Source organism: Oncorhynchus keta, chromosome 14 (genome assembly GCF_023373465.1).
Source record: "Oncorhynchus keta strain PuntledgeMale-10-30-2019 chromosome 14, Oket_V2, whole genome shotgun sequence".
NCBI classification, from domain to species: Eukaryota; Metazoa; Chordata; class Actinopteri; order Salmoniformes; family Salmonidae; genus Oncorhynchus; species Oncorhynchus keta.
The window spans coordinates 16,640,604-16,661,168 of record NC_068434.1 but is presented as its reverse complement, the minus strand read 5'-3'; the positions used below and the strand labels follow the sequence as shown (position 1 = coordinate 16,661,168).

The following is a 20,565-nucleotide window of genomic DNA, read 5'->3' as shown; positions in this document are numbered from 1 at the left end:
GTGAGGACTTACACATTAAACGGGGGACAGAGAAGGTGAGGACTTACACATTAAACGGGAGACAGAGAAGGTGAGGACTTACACGTTAAACGGGGGACAGAGAAGGTGAGGACTTACACATTAAACGAGGGACAGAGAAGGTGAGGACTTACACGTTAAACGACGACAGAGAAGGTGAGGACTTACACATTAAACGGGGGACAGAGAAGGTGAGGACTTACACGTTAAACGGGGGACAGAGAAGGTGAGGACTTACACGTTAAACGACTACAGAGAAGGTGAGGACTTACACGTTAAACGGGGGACAGAGAAGGTGAGGACTTACACGTTAAACGGGGGACAAAGAAGGTGAGGACTTACACGTTAAACGGGGGACAGAGAAGGTGAGGACTTACACATTAAACGGGAGACAGACAAGGTGAGGACTTACACGTTAAACGACTACAGAGAAGTTGAGGACTTACACGTTAAACGGGAGACAGAGAAGGTGAGGACTTACACATTAAATGGGGGACAGAGAAGGTGAGGACTTACACATTAAACGGGAGACAGAGAAGGTGAGGACTTACACATTAAACGGGGGACAGAGAAGGTGAGGACTTACACGTTAAATGGGGGACAGAGAAGGTGAGGACTTACACATTAAACGGGAGACAGAGAAGGTGAGGACTTACACATTAAACGGGGGACAGAGAAGGTGAGGACTTACACATTAAACGGGGGACAGAGAAGGTGAGGACTTACACGTTAAACGGGGGACAGAGAAGGTGAGGACTTACACATTAAACGGGAGACAGAGAAGGTGAGGACTTACACATTAAACGGGGGACAGAGAAGGTGAGGACTTACACGTTAAATGGGGGACAGAGAAGGTGAGGACTTACACATTAAACGGGGGACAGAGAAGGTGAGGACTTACACATTAAACGGGGGACAGAGAAGGTGAGGACTTACACATTAAACGGGGGACAGAGAAGGTGAGGACTTACACATTAAACGGGGGACAGAGAAGGTGAGGACTTACACGTTAAACGACTACAGAGAAGGTGAGGACTTACACGTTAAACGGGGGACAGAGAAGGTGAGGACTTACACGTTAAACGGGGGACAGAGAAGGTGAGGACTTACACGTTAAACGACTACAGAGAAGGTGAGGACTTACACGTTAAACGGGGGACAGAGAAGGTGAGGACTTACACATTAAACGACTACAGAGAAGGTGAGGACTTACACGTTAAACGGGGGACAGAGAAGGTGAGGACTTACACGTTAAACGACTACAGAGAAGGTGAGGACTTACACGTTAAACGACTACAGAGAAGGTGAGGACTTACACGTTAAACGGGGGACAGAGAAGGTGAGGACTTACACGTTAAACGACTACAGAGAAGGTGAGGACTTACACGTTAAACGGGGGACAGAGAAGGTGAGGACTTACACATTAAACGACTACAGAGAAGTTGAGGACTTACACGTTAAACGGGGGACAGAGAAGGTGAGGACTTACACATTAAACGACTACAGAGAAGGTGAGGACTTACACGTTAAACGGGGGACAGAGAAGGTGAGGACTTACACGTTAAACGACTACAGAGAAGGTGAGGACTTACACGTTAAACGGGGGACAGAGAAGGTGAGGACTTACACGTTAAACGGGGGACAGAGAAGGTGAGGACTTACACGTTAAACGGGAGACAGAGAAGGTGAGGACTTACACGTTAAACGACTACAGAGAAGTTGAGGACTTACACATTAAACGGGGGACAGAGAAGGTGAGGACTTACACGTTAAACGGGGGACAGAGAAGGTGAGGACTTACACGTTAAACGGGAGACAGAGAAGGTGAGGACTTACACATTAAACGGGAGACAGAGAAGGTGAGGACTTACACATTAAACGGGGGACAGAGAAGGTGAGGACTTACACATTAAACGGGAGACAGAGAAGGTGAGGACTTACACATTAAACGGGGACAGAGAAGGTGAGGACTTACACATTAAACAGAGAAGGTGAGGACAGAGACAGGTGAGGACTTACACATTAAACGGGGGACAGAGAAGGTGAGGACTTACACATTAAACGGGGACAGAGAAGGTGAGGACTTACACATTAAACGGGGGACAGAGAAGGTGAGGACTTACACATTAAACGGGGGACAGAGAAGGTGAGGACTTACACGTTAAACGGGAGACAGAGAAGGTGAGGACTTACACATTAAACGGGGGACAGAGAAGGTGAGGACTTACACATTAAACGGGAGACAGAGAAGGTGAGGACTTACACATTAAACGGGGGACAGAGAAGGTGAGGACTTACACGTTAAACGGGAGACAGAGAAGGTGAGGACTTACACATTAAACGGGGGACAGAGAAGGTGAGGACTTACACATTAAACGGGAGACAGAGAAGGTGAGGACTTACACATTAAACGGGGGACAGAGAAGGTGAGGACTTACACATTAAACGGGGGACAGAGAAGGTGAGGACTTACACATTAAACGGGGGACAGAGAAGGTGAGGACTTACACATTAAACGGGGGACAGAGAAGGTGAGGACTTACACATTAAACGGGGGACAGAGAAGGTGAGGACTTACACATTAAACGGGAGACAGAGAAGGTGAGGACTTACACATTAAACGGGGGACAGAGAAGGTGAGGACTTACACGTAAAACGGGGGACAGAGAAGGTGAGGACTTACACATCCACTATGTATCCACCAACTCCTCAGCTGTTCCATGAGAGGCTCGGGAACATCTCTCATCATTAGCACTTTCCTGGATTAAAATGTACTTTATTCAACCAAACGTATAGCTTTATCATGGATATATCATCATTGACTGTACAAGGTGTGACCACCCAATATATCAGCTCTTCAGTGTTTAAAAAAACATATTTTCATTGCCAGTGAAAGTTTACCTTTAAAACTATAGCGACCTTTTATAAATGCATTTGTTGCAGATGTAATTCATTTTGAAAACCCATTTCTCCCATCCCATATTTCAAGACTTTTTCTATGGACTTGAAATGATGAACGTTTGCATCCTTGACATTGATTAATATGTATTGTCGGAAAATATGTTAATTCATAAGATATTTTCACATGGATTGCATTTTTTTCACATTTCAGTCATGTGTTTTCTACATTGATCTTCTTCATCAAAAATAGGCATGTCGGAGGATGTTTTTAACATGTTGTGAAATTATGAGATATAAAGAGAAATAGGTCATCTTTTTTATCTGTACTTTATCTATACTTTCACAAAAGTGGACTATCAACCATTTAGTGTTTGTGAATTATGTCTCCTTAAGCATTTCATTTTCATAGGATCGTGATCATTTATGTTCGGGTTGCAAAAGACTGTACTGCGCAGATTTGGGGGCGCTCAGTTCTGGAATGATGCTTTTTTGTTAGGATGAGAGATAAGGTGTAGAGAGGGGATCAATGGAACAGCTGACTAGGGAGGTGGAATAGGGGTATTTGGAGTGGGGTGACAGGGTTAGCGGCTCAATGTGTGGCTGGTCAGGTGCTGGGTTGAGGGTGAAGGTCATTTGAACTAATTGTGCTTGAAACAGAAAGTGACCTCAGGCCAGTGGATGATGGATGACAGGTGTTTGTGAGGGAACGCTGTGACAGCCGATACTCATCTTCCTCATCCTCAGATGAAGATAGGCCCTGTCCCAGGGGTCCTGTTTTGTCACCATGGCCGTCCATTTAAGTCTTTCTTCTGTTGCATTAGCTGTCACAGTATCTTACGTATGGGTCTGTGTGTGGTATTGCTTCCCTGTTTGTGTATTATGTGATATGCAAGTGTGTGTGCAAGTGCCATTGCAGGTCTCAGCTACATACTGTAAGCTCCTAAGTTTTTCTCTCTATCGATCTTCAATTTTCTCTCTCTCTCTCTCTCTCTCTCTCTCTCTCTCTCTCTCTCTCTCTCTCTCTCTCTCTCTCTCTCTCTCTCTCTCTCTCTCTCTCTCTCTATATGCAGGTCTTTGTTCTGGTGGTGTGGAACTTTGAACTCTACATGATTCCTCTGGTTCTGTTGCTGCCGCTGGCCTGGAACTATATCCTCATCTCTTCGGGGAAGGACACCAGGCAAGATGTGGTGAGTGTCCCTGTCATGTATCACTACGCTGTTCTGCCCCCTTAATTGTCCCATACGGCAAGTGTTTACGTCTCACGCATTTCTGTCAATCATTTATTTCATCTAATTTCAATAGATAGGTATTTAATCATAAATATAATGACACATTTACTGTGGAAAATAGATACAAAACCCCTACAAAGAAAATATACAATGTGTTTGTTCTTAGACACCATTATTGTAAATGCATTTAAAGAAAATAATTAGTAAAAAAATTCAGTAAACTTGGAGGTAACAGGAAGGGACTAAGGAATGGACTTATTTAATTGGCACCTTCCCTCTGGATATAGTAAAGAAGAATTAAAGAATTTTAAAAATCCCAAAATAATACAACCAAGAAATAGACACTGAGGGAAATTCTGTCTGTGTTTCTGAATGAGAAATGCCAAGTGCCTTGAACTTTGAAGAATCGCTCCCAAATTCTTCCTTTGCATATTTTGAGGCAAAGAGAGGACGTAATAGCTTGTCACCTTGAGCAACGTTATGCCACTTATCTGGTTGTATATTTATTTAATTCATGTATTTTTTATCTCTTATTCCAATTAAACAGTGTCAAAGCAATGTCACGGAGAAGTGGACATGTTTTAATCATTGCCGCGGTGCACCTGGAGAGTCGTGAGAGAGTGGTGCGAGCGTGAACAATGAAGTTATTCATTTTAATAAGTGTGTTTCCAGACTACCTTAGAATGCACAGGGAAGAGTCTGCAGTTCCCCGTCTCTCAAAATATATTACCTCATTTTTCACGAGTGCGCAGTTAAAAAGAATTTGCGGGATTTGGAACAGATAGCCGTTAAAACAATGAAAACAACAGGTAGAACAAACTTCTTATGGCCTTGAATTGGAAATATATAGAGCAGGATTTAATGAATGTTGCTGTGAATTTACTAGTTTTAGTATTACCAGAGAATTAGGAATTTATTGGACGTTATTTCATGTTTTCTACAGCAATACTCATGGCAGATGGAGAGGAAAAGCAGGCATAGATGTGTTCTTCAGGCATACAGTAGATGTGTTCTTCAGGCATACAGTATATGTGTTCTTCAGGCATACAGTAGATGTGTTCTTCAGGCATACAGTAGATGTGTTCTTCAGGCATACAGTAGATGTGTTCTTCAGGCATACAGTAGATGTATTTTTCAGGCATACAGTAGATGTGTTCTTCAGGCATACAGTAGATGTGTTCTTCAGGCATACAGTATATGTGTTCTTCAGGCATACAGTAGATGTGTTCTTCAGGCATACAGTAGATGTGTTCTTCAGGCATACAGTAGATGTGTTCTTCAGGCATACAGTAGATGTGTTCTTCAGGCATACAGTAGATGTGTTCTTCAGGCATACAGTAGATGTGTTCTTCAGGCATACAGTAGATGTGTTCTTCAGGCATACAGTAGATGTGTTCTTCAGGCATACAGTAGATGTGTTCTTCAGGCATACAGTAGATGTGTTCTTCAGGCATACAGTAGATGTGTTCTTCAGGCATACAGTAGATGTGTTCTTCAGGCATACAGTAGATGTGTTCTTCAGGCATACAGTAGATGTGTTCTTCAGGCATACAGTAGATGTGTTCTTCAGGCATACAGTAGATGTGTTCTTCAGGCATACAGTAGATGTGTTCTTCAGGCATACAGTAGATGTGTTCTTCAGGCATACAGTAGATGTGTTCTTCAGGCATACAGTAGATGTGTTCTTCAGGCATACAGTAGATGTGTTCTTCAGGCATACAGTAGATGTATTTTTCAGGCATACAGTAGATGTGTTCTTCAGGCATACAGTAGATGTGTTCTTCAGGCATACAGTAGATGTGTTCTTCAGGCATACAGTAGATGTGTTCTTCAGGCATACAGTAGATGTGTTCTTCAGGCATACAGTAGATGTGTTCTTCAGGCATACAGTAGATGTGTTCTTCAGGCATACAGTAGATGTGTTCTTCAGGCTTCAGGCATACAGTAGATGTGTTCTTCAGGCATACAGTAGATGTGTTCTTCAGGCATAGATGTGTTCAGTAGATGTGTTCTTCAGGCATACAGTAGATGTGTTCTTCAGGCATACAGTAGATGTGTTCTTCAGGCATACAGTAGATGTATTAGATGTGTTCTTCAGGCATACAGTAGATGTGTTCTTCAGGCATACAGTAGATGTGTTCTTCAGGCATACAGTAGATGTGTTCTTCAGGCATACAGTAGATGTGTTCTTCAGGCATACAGTAGTAGATGTGTTCTTCAGGCATACAGTAGATGTGTTCTTCAGGCATACAGTAGATGTGTTCTTCAGGCATAGAGTAGATGTGTTCTTCAGGCATACAGTAGATGTGTTCTTCAGGCATACAGTAGATGTGTTCTTCAGGCATACAGTAGATGTGTTCTTCAGGCATACAGTAGATGTGTTCTTCAGGCATACAGTAGATGTATTTTTCAGGCATACAGTAGATGTGTTCTTCAGGCATACAGTAGATGTGTTCTTCAGGCATACAGTAGATGTGTTCTTCAGGCAGTAGATGTGTTCTTCAGGCATACAGTAGATGTGTGTTCTTCAGGCATACAGTAGATGTATTTTTCAGGCATAGATGTGTTCTTCAGTAGATGTGTTCTTCAGGCATACAGTAGATGTGTTCTTCAGGCATACAGTAGATGTGTTCTTCAGGCATACAGTAGATGTGTTCTTCAGGCATACAGTAGATGTGTTCTTCAGGCATACAGTAGATGTGTTCTTCAGGCATACAGTAGATGTGTTCTTCAGGCATACAGTAGATGTGTTCTTCAGGCATACAGTAGATGTGTTCTTCAGGCATACAGTAGATGTGTTCTTCAGGCATACAGTAGATGTGTTCTTCAGGCATACAGTAGATGTGTTCTTCAGGCATACAGTAGATGTGTTCTTCAGGCATACAGTAGATGTGCTTTTCAGGCATACAGTAGATGTATTTTTCAGGCATACAGTAGATGTGTTCTTCAGGCATACAGTAGATGTGTTCTTCAGGGATACAGTATATGTATTTTTCAGGCATACAGTAGATGTGTTCTTCAGGCATACAGTAGATGTGTTCTTCAGGCATACAGTAGATGTGTTCTTCAGGCATACAGTAGATGTGTTCTTCAGGCATACAGTAGATGTGTTTTGCCAGTGCAGATGTTGTAGCTGGGTCACAATTAATAGCAACCAATAAATGTATTTTTCAACGGAAGGACGTGGAAGGTATCTCTTAAAAATGGAAAGGACACATACATAACAGTATGCACATCATGGAGCATCGTCGCTAGTGTATTTCTGCGTTTCGCCTCTGTGTCAATGCTCTATACATGTCCCCCTGTAGATGGCAGCATTGCTTGACCAAAAACATTTAACAAAAAAAAAAGGATTTCATTATTTCTTTACCTCCATAGCGGTAATGGTGGGGCTGGGGGGACAGGGGGGCTGGAGGGACTAGATGTTGGAGGGTTAATAGTGGAGCTGGGGGGGTCGGCTCTCCGCCACAGTACACAAACACACAGGTCTGCTTCCAATTAGTCCAAGCCCCTGATCTAGCCTCAATTCCATGATGAGCCACAGCACTCCACTCCACTCACTCACAGTCCCTAAAAGAAGGGAAGTTTGTTTTTATCAACTCCGGGGATGGTGTGTGTGTGTGTGTGTGTGTGTGTGTGTGTGTGTGTGTGTGTGTGTGTGTGTGTGTGTGTGTGTGTGTGTGTGTGTGTGTGTGTGTGTGTGTGTGTGTGTGTGTGTGTGTGTGTGTGCGCATGTCTTTGTGCTTGTTTGTTATATAGGGAGTGTACTGTATATACAGGAACATTTGTTTAATTGTTTAACATTTATCCCCACCTTACTTCTGAGATCGTTTCACTGAGGGAACATGCACTATAGCTGGCACAAAAGATGTCCTCTGTAGAAAATCAGCAGTCTCTTGTCTTGGCGTGTGATATTAGTTGCTGAGGATAGGTGAAACTGAATGTGATGAGGCTGCCCCTCCTCCTCTTTTCCTCTCTTTGTGATGGTTGAGGAGCTGTGACATGTTGTAAGGGTCATTCTAGGAGTTTATCACCCTGCATCTCCCACCTGGGCTCGGCTGCTGTCTTCACACTGTCAGTTAGACAGACAGACAGGCGGGCAGGTGGGCAGGCAGGCAGGCAGTCATTTCACCTTCTAGTAATATGAGCCCTCTAGAGACACACACAGCAGTCACAACCAACCAGACAGTAGTACACATCTGTGAGAGGATGTGTGTAAAGGATTGAGAATGTTATCTGTAAACCATGCTAAACAAACAGGCGCCAAGCTCTTCATGCATACAACTGGTGTGTCTGTTTGTTTTGAGTCAGTGTTTCCCATTCTGTATGGGGGGGACAAACAGTCACTGTATTTCTACATGCTGTAATTTTCACCTCAGGGTCACTGATGCTCTTAGGTCAGTTCTCCCTAGCCAGGCCTGAACCTTGACCAGTAGATGTGCTGAACAGAAATGCTGGCCTTAGACCAGCTATTAAAGGCCTGGTGAAGCAACAATGTCACTGACCCCTGCTTTTAAACTGTCGTCCTCTGACCTCTAACCCTGTTATCATGTCTGTCAACTGTTGCACCATTAGGTGCCCTGTGTGTGACCCTCTCCAAGGCTGTGTGTGGCTTGTTATGGAGGAAAGTTATGATTAACATAGCAGGCACTGCTGGGCCATGTGAGCTATGACAGGAGAGGTGGAGGGAGAGATTACAGTTGTGGAGACAGGGTCCTAAGACATCATTACAGCTACAGACAGTTAGTCTGACCAATGCCACAGCATCATTGTTTGCCATTCGCATTGCAGTTGAAAAATTATGGAACTCGAAGTTACTTCAAAATGGAAAGCTATTCAAGATTACAAACTGGAGGTGATAGTGTAGACTAGTGTCTGTAGACAAAGATAGGATGACATCACCTACAATACCACCAGCACAACTAATACCAGCACCACTACCATCAGCACCTACAATCTCATCAGCACCACTACTACCAGCACCTACAATCCCACCAGCACCTACAATACCACCAGCACCTACAATACACCAGCACCACTAAAACACCACCACCAGCACCACTCTAACCAGCACCAATACTACCAGCACCACTTTTTTACCAGCACCACTATCATCAGCACCACCAGTACCAGCACCACTATCACCATCACCAATACTTCCAGCACCACTATTACCAACACCTCTACCAACAGCACCAATCTCATCAGCACCAATACCATCATTACCAATACCATCAGCAGCACCATTACCAGCACCACTCCCACCAGCACCACTATCATCAGCACCACTATCACAGCACCACTACCACCAGCACCAATACCACCAGAACCACCAGCACCACTACCACAGCACCACCAACACCAGTACCACTATCACCAGCACCACTATCAACAGCACCACTACCACCAGAACCACTACCACCACCATCACTAACATTACTATTACCCCTAAAGTGTGAAGTCACCCATTTCCCATCCTGGAAACGTGGAACCGTATGGTGGGTTCTGTCTCTGGGTTATTGCTGGGGCAGGTTGCCGGGTGGCTGGGCTCAGTCAAGCGGGGGACAGGTCAGCTGCAATGGAAAAGCTGTAGGCCTGGATGACCGTCCTTGGAAGACCGACCGGCAGTGTCGAGCCACTAGCCTGGAAAACTCTTTACCAGATGTTAGGTGGAGGTGTTCATTATAGCATGAGCTGTCATGGTGCAGAAAGATGCCGGTGATCTCTCTCTCTCTCTCTCTCTCTCTGCTTCTCTCTCTCTCTCTCTCTCTGTCTCTCGCTCTCTCTGCCTCTCTCTCTATCTGCCTCTCCCTCTCTCTGCTTCTTTCTCTCTGCCTCTCTCTCTGCCTCTCTCTGCCTCTCTCTCTGCCTCTCTCTCTGCCTCTCTCTCTCTCTCTCTCTCTCTGCCTCTCTGCCGCTCTCTCTCTCTCTGCCTCTCTCTCTGCCTCTCTCTCTCTGCCTCTCTCCCTCTCTCTCTCTCTCTCTCTCTCTCTCTCTGCCTCTCTCTCTCTCTGCCTCTCTGCTGCTCTCTCTCTCGCTCTGCCTCTCTGCCACTCTCTCTCTGCCTCTCACCCACCGGCCAGCCCATATTTTGATGAAGAAGAAAAGGATGAGAGCAGGCTGGCTCCGCTTGTCTTCACTCAAACCAAAGGAAAACCTCCACAGTGGCCCTGCCCCAAATACAGAGAGCTAGACAAAAAGGAGAGAGGGAGAGAGGGCTACGGCGGTGCCTGGTAGGTTCTCCTCAGTTCAGAGGTAGACAAAAAGGAGAGAGGGAGAGAGGGCTACGGCGGTGCCTGGTAGGTTCTCCTCAGTTCAGAGGTAGACAAAATGGAGAGAGGGAGAGAGGGCTACGGTGTTGCCTGGTAGGTTCTCCTCAGTTCAGAGGTAGACAAAAAGGAGAGAGGGAGAGAGGGCTTCGGCGTTGCCTGGTAGGTTCTCCTCAGTTCAGAGGTAGACAAAAAGGAGAGAGGGAGAAAGGGCTTCGGCGGTGCCTGGTAGGTTCTCCTCAGTACAGAGGTAGACAAAAAGGAGAGAGGGAGAGAGGGCTACGGCAGTGCCTGGTAGGTTCTCCTCAGTACAGAGGTAGACAAAAAGGAGAGAGGGCTACGGTGGTGCCTGGTAGGTTCTCCTCAGTTCAGAGGTAGACAAAAAGGAGAGAGGGAGAGAGGGCTTCGGCGGTGCCTGGTAGGTTCTCCTCAGTTCAGAGGTAGACAAAAAGGAGAGAGGGAGAGAGGGCTACGGCGGTGCCTGGTAGGTTCTCCTCAGTTCAGAGGTAGACAAAAAGGAGAGAGGGAGAAAGGGCTTCGGTGGTGCCTGGTAGGTTCTCCTCAGTTCAGAGGTAGACAAAAAGGAGAGAGGGAGAAAGGGCTTCGGTGGTGCCTGGTAGGTTCTCCTCAGTACAGAGGTAGACAAAAAGGAGAGAGGGAGAAAGGGCTTCGGCGGTGCCTGGTAGGTTCTCCTCAGTTCAGAGGTAGACAAAAAGGAGAGAGGGAGAGAGGGCTACGGCGGTGCCAGGTAGGTTCTCCTCAGTACAGAGGTAGACAAAAAGGAGAGAGGGAGAGAGGGCTTCGGCGGTGCCTGGTAGGTTCTCATCAGTTCAGAGGTAGACAAAAAGGAGAGAGGGAGAAAGGGCTTCGGCGGTGCCTGGTAGGTTCTCCTCAGTTCAGAGGTAGACAAAAAGGAGAGAGGGAGAGAGGGCTTCGGCGGTGCCTGGTAGGTTCTCCTCAGTTCAGAGGTAGACAAAAAGGAGAGAGGGAGAGAGGGCTACGGCGGTGCCTGGTAGGTTCTCCTCAGTTCAGAGGTAGACAAAAAGGAGAGAGGGAGAGAGGGCTACGGCGGTGCCTGGTAGGTTCTCCTCAGTTCAGAGGTAGACAAAAAGGAGAGAGGAAGAGAGGGCTACGGCGTTGCCTGGTAGGTTCTCCTCAGTTCAGAGATAGACAAAAAGGAGAGAGGGAGAGAGGGCTACGGCGTTGCCTGGTAGGTTCTCCTCAGTTCAGAGGTAGACAAAAGAGAGAGAGAGAGGCGTTGCCTGGTAGAGTTCAGAGGTAGACAAAAAGGAGAAAGGGCGTGCCTGGTAGGTTCTCCTCAGTTCAGAGGTAGACAAAGAGAGGAGAAAGGGCTTCGGCGGTGCCTGGTAGGTTCTCCTCAGTTCAGAGGTAGACAAAAAGGAGAGAGGGAGAAAGGGCTTCGGCGGTGCCTGGTAGGTTCTCCTCAGTTCAGAGGTAGACAAAAAGTAGAGAGGGTGCCTGGTAAGTACAGGGCTAGACAAAATTAGAGGGAGACATATTTGGTAGGTTCTCCCAGTTCAGACAGATCCACAAGAATTCGAAAACATATCCAATTTTGAAAAACTCCCATACCTACTGGGTGAAATGGTGCCTGGTAGGTTCTCCTCAGTTCAGTGTAGGTTCCTCAGCCATCACAGCAGCAAGATTTGTGACCTGTTCAGAGGTAGACAAAAAGGAGAAGGGAGAGGGCAGGTTCTCCAGTTCAGAGGTAGAAGAACAAACACCATTGTAAATACAACTCCTATTTATGCAAAAAGGAGAGAGGAGAAAGGGCTTATTTATTTTATCTTGTGTCAAAAAGGAGAGAGGGAGAAGGGCTTTAATTGTTTCCTCAGTACATTGTGTAGACAAAAGGAGAGAGGGAGAGAGGGCTATGTGTATGTAGGTTCTCCTCAGTTCAGATAGACAAAAAGGAGAGAGGGAGATATATGTATATATGTATATTCTCCTCAGTAGATAGACAAAATATATATATAATATGACATTTGTAATGTCTTGGTAGGTTCTGTTTTGAAACTGTTGTATGTGTAATGTTTACTGTGGTAATTTTTGTTGCCTTTTCTCTTTAGTATATTCACTTTGTATGTTGTCTCCTCAGTTGAGGCAATGTTAACAGGGAGAGAGGGCATGCCTGGTTTCTCCTCAGTTCAGAGGTGACAAAAAGCCCTTGAAGTTCAGAGGTGACAAAAAGGAGAGAGGGATTGAAAGGGCTTCGGTGGTGCCTGGTAGGTTCTCCTCAGTTCAGAGGTAGACAAAAAGGAGAGAGGGAGAAAGGGCCTGGTAGGTTCTCCTCAGTTCAGAGGTAGACAAAAAGGAGAGAGGGAGAGAGGGCTACGGCGGTGCCTGGTAGGTTCTCCTCAGTTCAGAGGTAGACAAAAAGGAGAGAGGGAGGAGGGCTACGGCGTGCCTGGTAGGTTCTCCTCAGTTCAGAGGTAGACAAAAAGGAGAGAGGGAGAAAGGGCTACGGCGGTGCCTGGTAGGTTCTCCTCAGTACAGAGGTAGACAAAAAGGAGAGAGGGCTACGGCGGTGCCTGGTAGATTCTCCTCAGTTCAGAGGTAGACAAAAAGGAGAGAGGGAGAAAGGGCTTCTCCTCAGTGCCTGGTGGTTCTCCTCAGTTCAGACAAAAAGGTAGACAAAAGTTCAGGAGAGAGGGGAGAGAGGGCTACGGCGGTGCCTGGTAGGTTCTCCTCAGTTCAGAGGTAGACAAAAAGGAGAGAGGGAGAAAGGGCTTCAAAAAGGAGAGGGAGAGGGGCGGTGCCTGGTAGGTTCTCCTCAGTACAGAGGTAGACAAAAAGGAGAGAGGGAGAGAGGGCTACGGCGGTGCCTGGTAGGTTCTCCTCAGTTCAGAGGTAGACAAAAAGGAGAGAGGGAGAGAGGGCTACGGCGTTGCCTGGTAGGTTCTCCTCAGTTCAGAGGTAGACAAAAAGGAGAGAGGGAGAGAGGGCTACGGCGTTGCCTGGTAGGTTCTCCTCAGTTCAGAGGTAGACAAAAAGGAGAGAGGGAGAGAGGGCTACGGCGGTGCCTGGTAGGTTCTCCTCAGTTCAGAGGTAGACAAAAAGGAGAGCGGGAGAAAGGGCTTCGGCGGTGCCTGGTAGGTTCTCCTCAGTACAGAGGTAGACATGGCAGTCGGTGACAAAATCAAAAGGTCATGTCACTTTTGACTGGGAGCGTTTGTGCCCCGTTAATTTCCCCCGTGCCGCCCCGGCTCCTCTCCTCTTCGCTGGCAGGCAGACGGTGTTGATAGCGGGGTGAGAACGCCGCGCCAGTCTCCCAGCCTCCTCCTCTTTATCCTTGTGAACCTCTGTACCCGTCGTTGTTAACAGTGTCAGCACTCCCTCTCCGTGTTCTGCCGCAGTCTTTGATGTTGTTCTGTTGCTGATCTCTCTGACTGTTTGGGTTGTTTGTGTGTGTGTCTGTGTGTGTGTAGGTGTGTGTGTAGTTGTGTGTGTCTGTTTGTGTGTAGGTGTGTAGGTGTGTGTGTCTGTGTGTGGTGTGGTGTGGTGTGTGTGTATGTGTGTGGGTAGATGTGTAGGTGTGTGTGTGTGTGTGTGTGTGGGTAGATGTGTGGTGTGTGTGTGTGTGTGTGTGTGTGTGTGTGTGTGTGTGTGTGTGTGTGTGTGTGTGTGTGTGTGTGTGTGTGTGTGTGTGTGTGTGTGTGTGTGTGTGTGTGGGTAGATGTGTAGGTGTGTCTGTGTGTCTGTGTGGGTGTGTGTGTGTGTGTGTGTGTGTGTGTGTGTGTGTGTGTGTGTGTGTGTGTGTGTGTGTGTGTGTGTGTGTGTGTGTGTGTGTGTGTGTCGCATCCGCACTTCGGTCCGCAGGTAGTAGAACTTTTCATTACATTTCATTATAGTTCAACGGTTTGATTTGTCTAATCTTAGCAATTTCTTCTTAGCTAGCTACATAGCCGTCTTTGTATCAAAGATAATTGCGTAATTATCGTATTTCGTCGTCCTAACGTAGTCTACACTGCTATCTGCCCAGCAGCTAGCCAGCTAGCAAACGTCCACCGTCTACCGAATAGCAGCACTGTAGAAACTATTACACTCAACTGAACGACTTGATTAGTGTAGTGTTAGCTAGCTACATAGTTGTCTTTGCTGTCTTCGTATCCAAGATAATTGTGTAGTTTAGAGTGTGTAGTCTTAGAGTGATTATCTTAATTTACCGAGGTTAGCTAGCCAGCTATTTGTCGTCCTTAACGTAGGAGACACTGCTAGCTAGCCAACAGCTAGCCAACGTCTACCGAATAGAACTTCTGCACTCAACAACCCGGTCGCATTCCGCTTCGCTCCACAGGTAGTATCACATTTTCATTTCATTTCATTACAGCACAACGGTTTGATTTGTTTGATCGTAGCTAGCTACATAGCTAGCTACATAGCCGTCTTTGTATCAAAGATAATTGTGTAGTCTAGAGCGATTTTCTAGGTTAGCTAGCCAACTATTGTCGTTCTTTTAACGCAACGTAACATAATCAACACTGCTAGCTAGCCAGCTAGCCCCCGAATAGCAGCACTGTAGAAACTATTACACTCAACGGAACGACTTGATTAGTGTAGTGTCAACAACGCAGCCACTGCCAGCTAGCCTACAAAGTCAACAACGCAGCCACTGCCAGCTAGCCTACTTCAACAGTACTGTATCATTTTAATCATTTTAGTCAATAAGATTCTTGCTACGTAAGCTTAACTTTCTGAACATTCGAGATGTGTAGTCCACTTGTCATTCCAATCTCCTTGCATTAGCGTAGCCTCTTCTGTAGCCTGTCAACTATGTGTCTGTCTATCCCTGTTCTCCCCTCTCTGCACAGACCATACAAACGCTCCACACCGCGTGGCCGCGGCCACCCTAATCTGGTGGTCCCAGCGCGCACGACCCACGTGGAGTTCCAGGTCTCCGGTAGCCTCTGGAACTGCCGATCTGCGGCCAACCAGGCAGAGTTCATCTCAGCCTATGCCTCCCTCCAGTCCCTCGACTTCTTGGCACTGACGGAAACATGGATCACCACAGATAACACTGCTACTCCTACTGCTCTCTCTTCGTCCGCCCACGTGTTCTCGCACACCCGAGAGCTTCTGGTCAGCGGGGTGGTGGCACCGGGATCCTCATCTCTCCCAAGTGGTCATTCTCTCTTTCTCCCCTTACCCATCTGTCTATCGCCTCCTTTGAATTCCATGCTGTCACAGTTACCAGCCCTTTCAAGCTTAACATCCTTATCATTTATCGCCCTCCAGGTTCCCTCTGAGAGTTCATCAATGAGCTTGATGCCTTGATAAGCTCCTTTCCTGAGGACGGCTCACCTCTCACAGTTCTGGGTGACTTTAACCTCCCCACGTCTACCTTTGACTCATTCCTCTCTGCCTCCTTCTTTCCACTCCTCTCCTCTTTTGACCTCACCCTCTCACCTTCCCCCCCTACTCACAAGGCAGGCAATACACTCGACCTCATCTTAACTAGATGCTGTTCTTCCACTAACCTCATTGCAACTCCCCTCCAAGTCTCCGACCACTACCTTGTATCCTTTTCCCTCTCGCTCTCATCCAACACTTCCCACACTGCCCCTACTCGGATGGTATCGCGCCGTCCCAACCTTCGCTCTCTCTCCCCCGCTACTCTCTCCTCTTCCATCCTATCATCTCTTCCCTCTGCTCAAACCTTCTCCAACCTATCTCCTGATTCTGCCTCCTCAACCCTCCTCTCCTCCCTTTCTGCATCCTTTGACTCTCTATGTCCCCTAACCTCCAGGCCGGCTCGGTCCTCCCCTCCTGCTCCGTGGCTCGACGACTCATTGCGAGCTCACAGAACAGGGCTCCGGGCAGCCAAGCGGAAATGGAGGAAAACTCGCCTCCCTGCGGACCTGGCATCCTTTCACTCCCTCCTCTCTACATTTTCCTCCTCTGTCTCTGCTGCTAAAGCCACTTTCTACCACTCTAAATTCCAAGCATCTGCCTCTAACCCTAGGAAGCTCTTTGCCACCTTCTCCTCCCTCCTGAATCCTCCTCCCCCCCCTCCTCCCTCTCTGCAGATGACTTCGTCAACCATTTTGAAAAGAAGGTCGACGACATCCGATCCTCGTTTGCTAAGTCAAACGACACCGCTGGTTCTGCTCACACTGCCCTACCCTGTGCTCTGACCTCTTTCTCCCCTCTCTCTCCAGATGAAATCTTGCGTCTTGTGACGGCCGGCCGCCCAACAACCTGCCCGCTTGACCCTATCCCCTCCTCTCTTCTCCAGACCATTTCCGGAGACCTTCTCCCTTACCTCACCTCGCTCATCAACTCATCCCTGACCGCTGGCTATGTCCCTTCCGTCTTCAAGAGAGCGAGAGTTGCACCCCTTCTGAAAAAACCTACACTCGATCCCTCCGATGTCAACAACTACAGACCAGTATCCCTTCTTTCTTTTCTCTCCAAAACTCTTGAACGTGCCGTCCTTGGCCAGCTCTCCCGCTATCTCTCTCAGAATGACCTTCTTGATCCAAATCAGTCAGGTTTCAAGACTAGTCATTCAACTGAGACTGCTATTCTCTGTATCACGGAGGCGCTCCGCACTGCTAAAGCTAACTCTCTCTCCTCTGCTCTCATCCTTCTAGACCTATCGGCTGCCTTCGATATTGTGAACCATCAGATCCTCCTCTCCACCCTCTCCGAGTTGGGCATCTCCGGCGCGGCCCACGCTTGGATTGCGTCCTACCTGACAGGTCGCTCCTACCAGGTGGCGTGGCGAGAATCTGTCTCCTCACCACGCGCTCTCACCACTGGTGTCCCCTAGGGCTCTGTTCTAGGCCCTCTCCTATTCTCGCTATACACCAAGTCACTTGGCTCTGTCATAACCTCACATGGTCTCTCCTATCATTGCTATGCAGACGACACACAATTAATCTTCTCCTTTCCCCCTTCTAATGACCAGGTGGCGAATCGCATCTCTGCATGTCTGGCAGACATATCAGTGTGGATGACGGATCACCACCTCAAGCTGAACCTCGGCAAGACGGAGCTGCTCTTCCTCCCGGGAAGGACTGCCCGTTCCATGATCTCGCCATCACGGTTGACAACTCCATTGTGTCCTCCTCCCAGAGCGCTAAGAACCTTGGCGTGATCCTGGACAACACCCTGTCGTTCTCAACTAACATCAAGGCGGTGGCCCGTTCCTGCAGGTTCATGCTCTACAACATCCGCAGAGTACGACCCTGCCTCACACAGGAAGCGGCGCAGGTCCTAATCCAGGCACTTGTCATCTCCCGTCTGGATTACTGCAACTCGCTGTTGACTGGGCTCCCTGCCTGTGCCATTAAACCCCTACAACTCATCCAGAACGCCGCAGCCCGTCTGGTGTTCAACCTTCCCAAGTTCTCTCACGTCACCCCGCTCCTCCGCTCTCTCCACTGGCTTCCAGTTGAAGCTCGCATCCGCTACAAGACCATGGTGCTTGCCTACGGAGCTGTGAGGGGAACGGCACCTCAGTACCTCCAGGCTCTGATCAGGCCCTACACCCAATCAAGGGCACTGCGTTCATCCACCTCTGGCCTGCTCGCCTCCCTACCACTGAGGAAGTTCCCGCTCAGCCCAGTCAAAACTGTTCGCTGCTCTGGCCCCCCAATGGTGGAACAAACTCCCTCACGACGCCAGGACAGCGGAGTCAATCACCACCTTCCGGAGACACCTGAAACCCCACCTCTTTAAGGAATACCTAGGATAGGATAAAGTAATCCTTCTCACCCCCCTTAAAAGATTTAGATGCACTATTGTAAAGTCATGATAATGATTGGCACTTGGTCTGGTTTGTGTGATCAATAATAGCAGCCAACCACACCCCTCCCTGCCCCCTGTTGGGTGAGCCAGGCCTGAGTCAGTCCAGACAGAAGGCCTCCCTGTGAGAGCAGGGCTCTGCAGCTTGTGAAGGGTAGGGTCAGATAGACTCTGCCTGCCTACTCTCCTTATCAGTCTTCCAGCCCTCCACTCTGATTACCCCTCTCCTCCAGAGCCTAAACCTACACACCACACACACACACACACACACACACACACACACACACACACACACACACACACACACACACACACACACACACACACACACACACACACACACACACACACAGACAGACAGACAGACAGACAGACAGACAGACAGACAGACAGACAGACAGTATACCAAGCAGGGCCTGGAGAGGGGAAGATCCCAGCAGCAGCAGTTAAAACCCTCTCACATATCAAGGAGGAAAACCAGGAGGAGGAGAGGGGAGGAGAGATGAGAGAAAAAAAGGAGTTTACCTTTATGTTCATTGGGATGTCTGTCTCGGCGTCAATTCCCCTAGCGGCTGTCATTCCCCTAGCGGCTGTCATTCCCCTAGCGGCTATCATTCCCCTAGCAGCTGTCATTCCCCTAGCAGCTGTCATTCCCCTAGCGGCTATCATTCCCCTAGCGGCTGTCATTCCCCTAGCGGCTATCATTCCCCTAGCGGCTGTCATTCCCCTAGCGGCTGTCATTCCCCTAGCGGCTATCATTCCCCTAGCGGCTGTCATTCCCCTAGCGGCTGTCATTCCCCTAGCGGCTGTCATTCCCCTAGCGGCTGTCATTCCCCTAAGGCTGTCATTCCCCTAGAAGCTATCATTCCCCTATTGGCTGTCATTCCCCTAGTGGCTGTCATTCCCCTAGCGGCTGTCATTCCCCTAGCGGCTATCATTCCCCTAGCGGCTGTCATTCCCCTAGCGGCTATCATTCCCCTAGCGGCTATCATTCCCCTAGCAGCTATCATTCCACTAGCGGCTATCATTCCACTAGCGGCTACCATTCCACTAGCGGCTATCATTCGAAAGGTTAGGAGAAAGAGAGCAGAGATAGTGGATTTTCTTCAGCCAGCCTGGCGGTAGGGGAGAGAGGGAGACTTGGTGGGGGTCGGAGGGAGAGAGGGGGATGGCGTTTGCATGGCAAAGGGTGATTTCTATCTTGTCTAGTGTGTGTGTGTTTATCCCTGTGTATATGTGTGTGTGTGTTTATCCTGTGAGAGGGCCTCACACAGGAAGCGGCGCAGGTCCTAATCCAGGCACTTGTCATCTCCCCGTCTTGATTACTGCAACTCGCTGTTGGCTGGGCTCCCTGCCTGTGCCAGACTCTGGTGGGGGCTCGGAGGGAGAGACCATGGTGGCCTACGGATGTGCGTTACCTCCAGGCTCTGATGGCCCTAACCCAAACAAGGGTGATTTCTATCTTGTCTCAAAACTGTGTGTGGCCCCCAATGTGGAACAAACTCCCTTCATCCCTGTGTATACCTAGGATAGGGTAAGTAAGTGTGATTTAGATGCAAGTGGCTGTTCCACTGGTTGTCATAAGTGTATGCACCAATTTGTGTGTTGGATATCTGCTAAATGGTGATGTAAAATGTGTTTATCCTGGTGCGTGTGTGTATGTTTAGGTTCATCGACCCATCCAAGCCCTGAGTGGTAGTCCGGCGTATCCACATCCACTGTCGTGTTACTATTCCCTCTCCTCCCCCCAGCCAGCAGGCCAAGTAAAATGTCTGCTGTAGTTTCCTACTGTACATCCATATCTCTGCCTGCTCCCTGCTCCTTTAGGGCACACAGGTGTCAGGATGTGAGGCCTACTGGGGCTTAATGACTGAACAGAGGAAATGGCTTGCCATGGCCCTGACCCTATAAACTGGTTTTAAACAAGCCAGACACACATAAACCCTGCAGGACTCATGCCCTCCAGAGCATGTGTTCACAAGCACCACTCCGCACTAAATGGTCTGTAGTTTATTTAGACCTTTCACCAAGCTGTGTATTTGACATATTTCACCTGAATATTTGTATATATACATGTACCCTCTGTAATCTGTGAGTATAACCTGTACCGTTCAGAAGATTTGAACGCTATGACTATGTTAATTTCCCCTTTGGTAAAGTGTTGGATTGAAGCGCGTTGCAGGCGGTGTGAGCGTTCCACAATCCTGTCATCAGTGAGTCTTTGAAGCGTTGGGTTGTAATGATGGTAATTCAGACGATGTGATAAGGGGATAAACAGCTGAATGATACGATAAACAAACAGTCTTCGTCATTACAGAATTGGGAGGGGAGGGGGGCGCAGCGCTGGTAATTGATGTCTTCTGGAGACACAGCGTTTA

At 47.9% G+C, this 20,565-nt stretch overlaps 1 protein-coding gene across 1 annotated transcript in view; it reads left to right on the top strand.

The window, feature by feature from the left end:
- LOC118394024 (multiple C2 and transmembrane domain-containing protein 1) overlaps positions 1-20,565 on the top strand; it is a 288,690-nt gene that overhangs the window by 207,305 nt on the left and 60,820 nt on the right. The window contains exon 16 of the mRNA XM_052461210.1: positions 3,990-4,106. Coding sequence (XP_052317170.1) covers positions 3,990-4,106 — 117 coding nt within the window. The remainder of the gene's footprint in view (positions 1-3,989; positions 4,107-20,565) is intronic.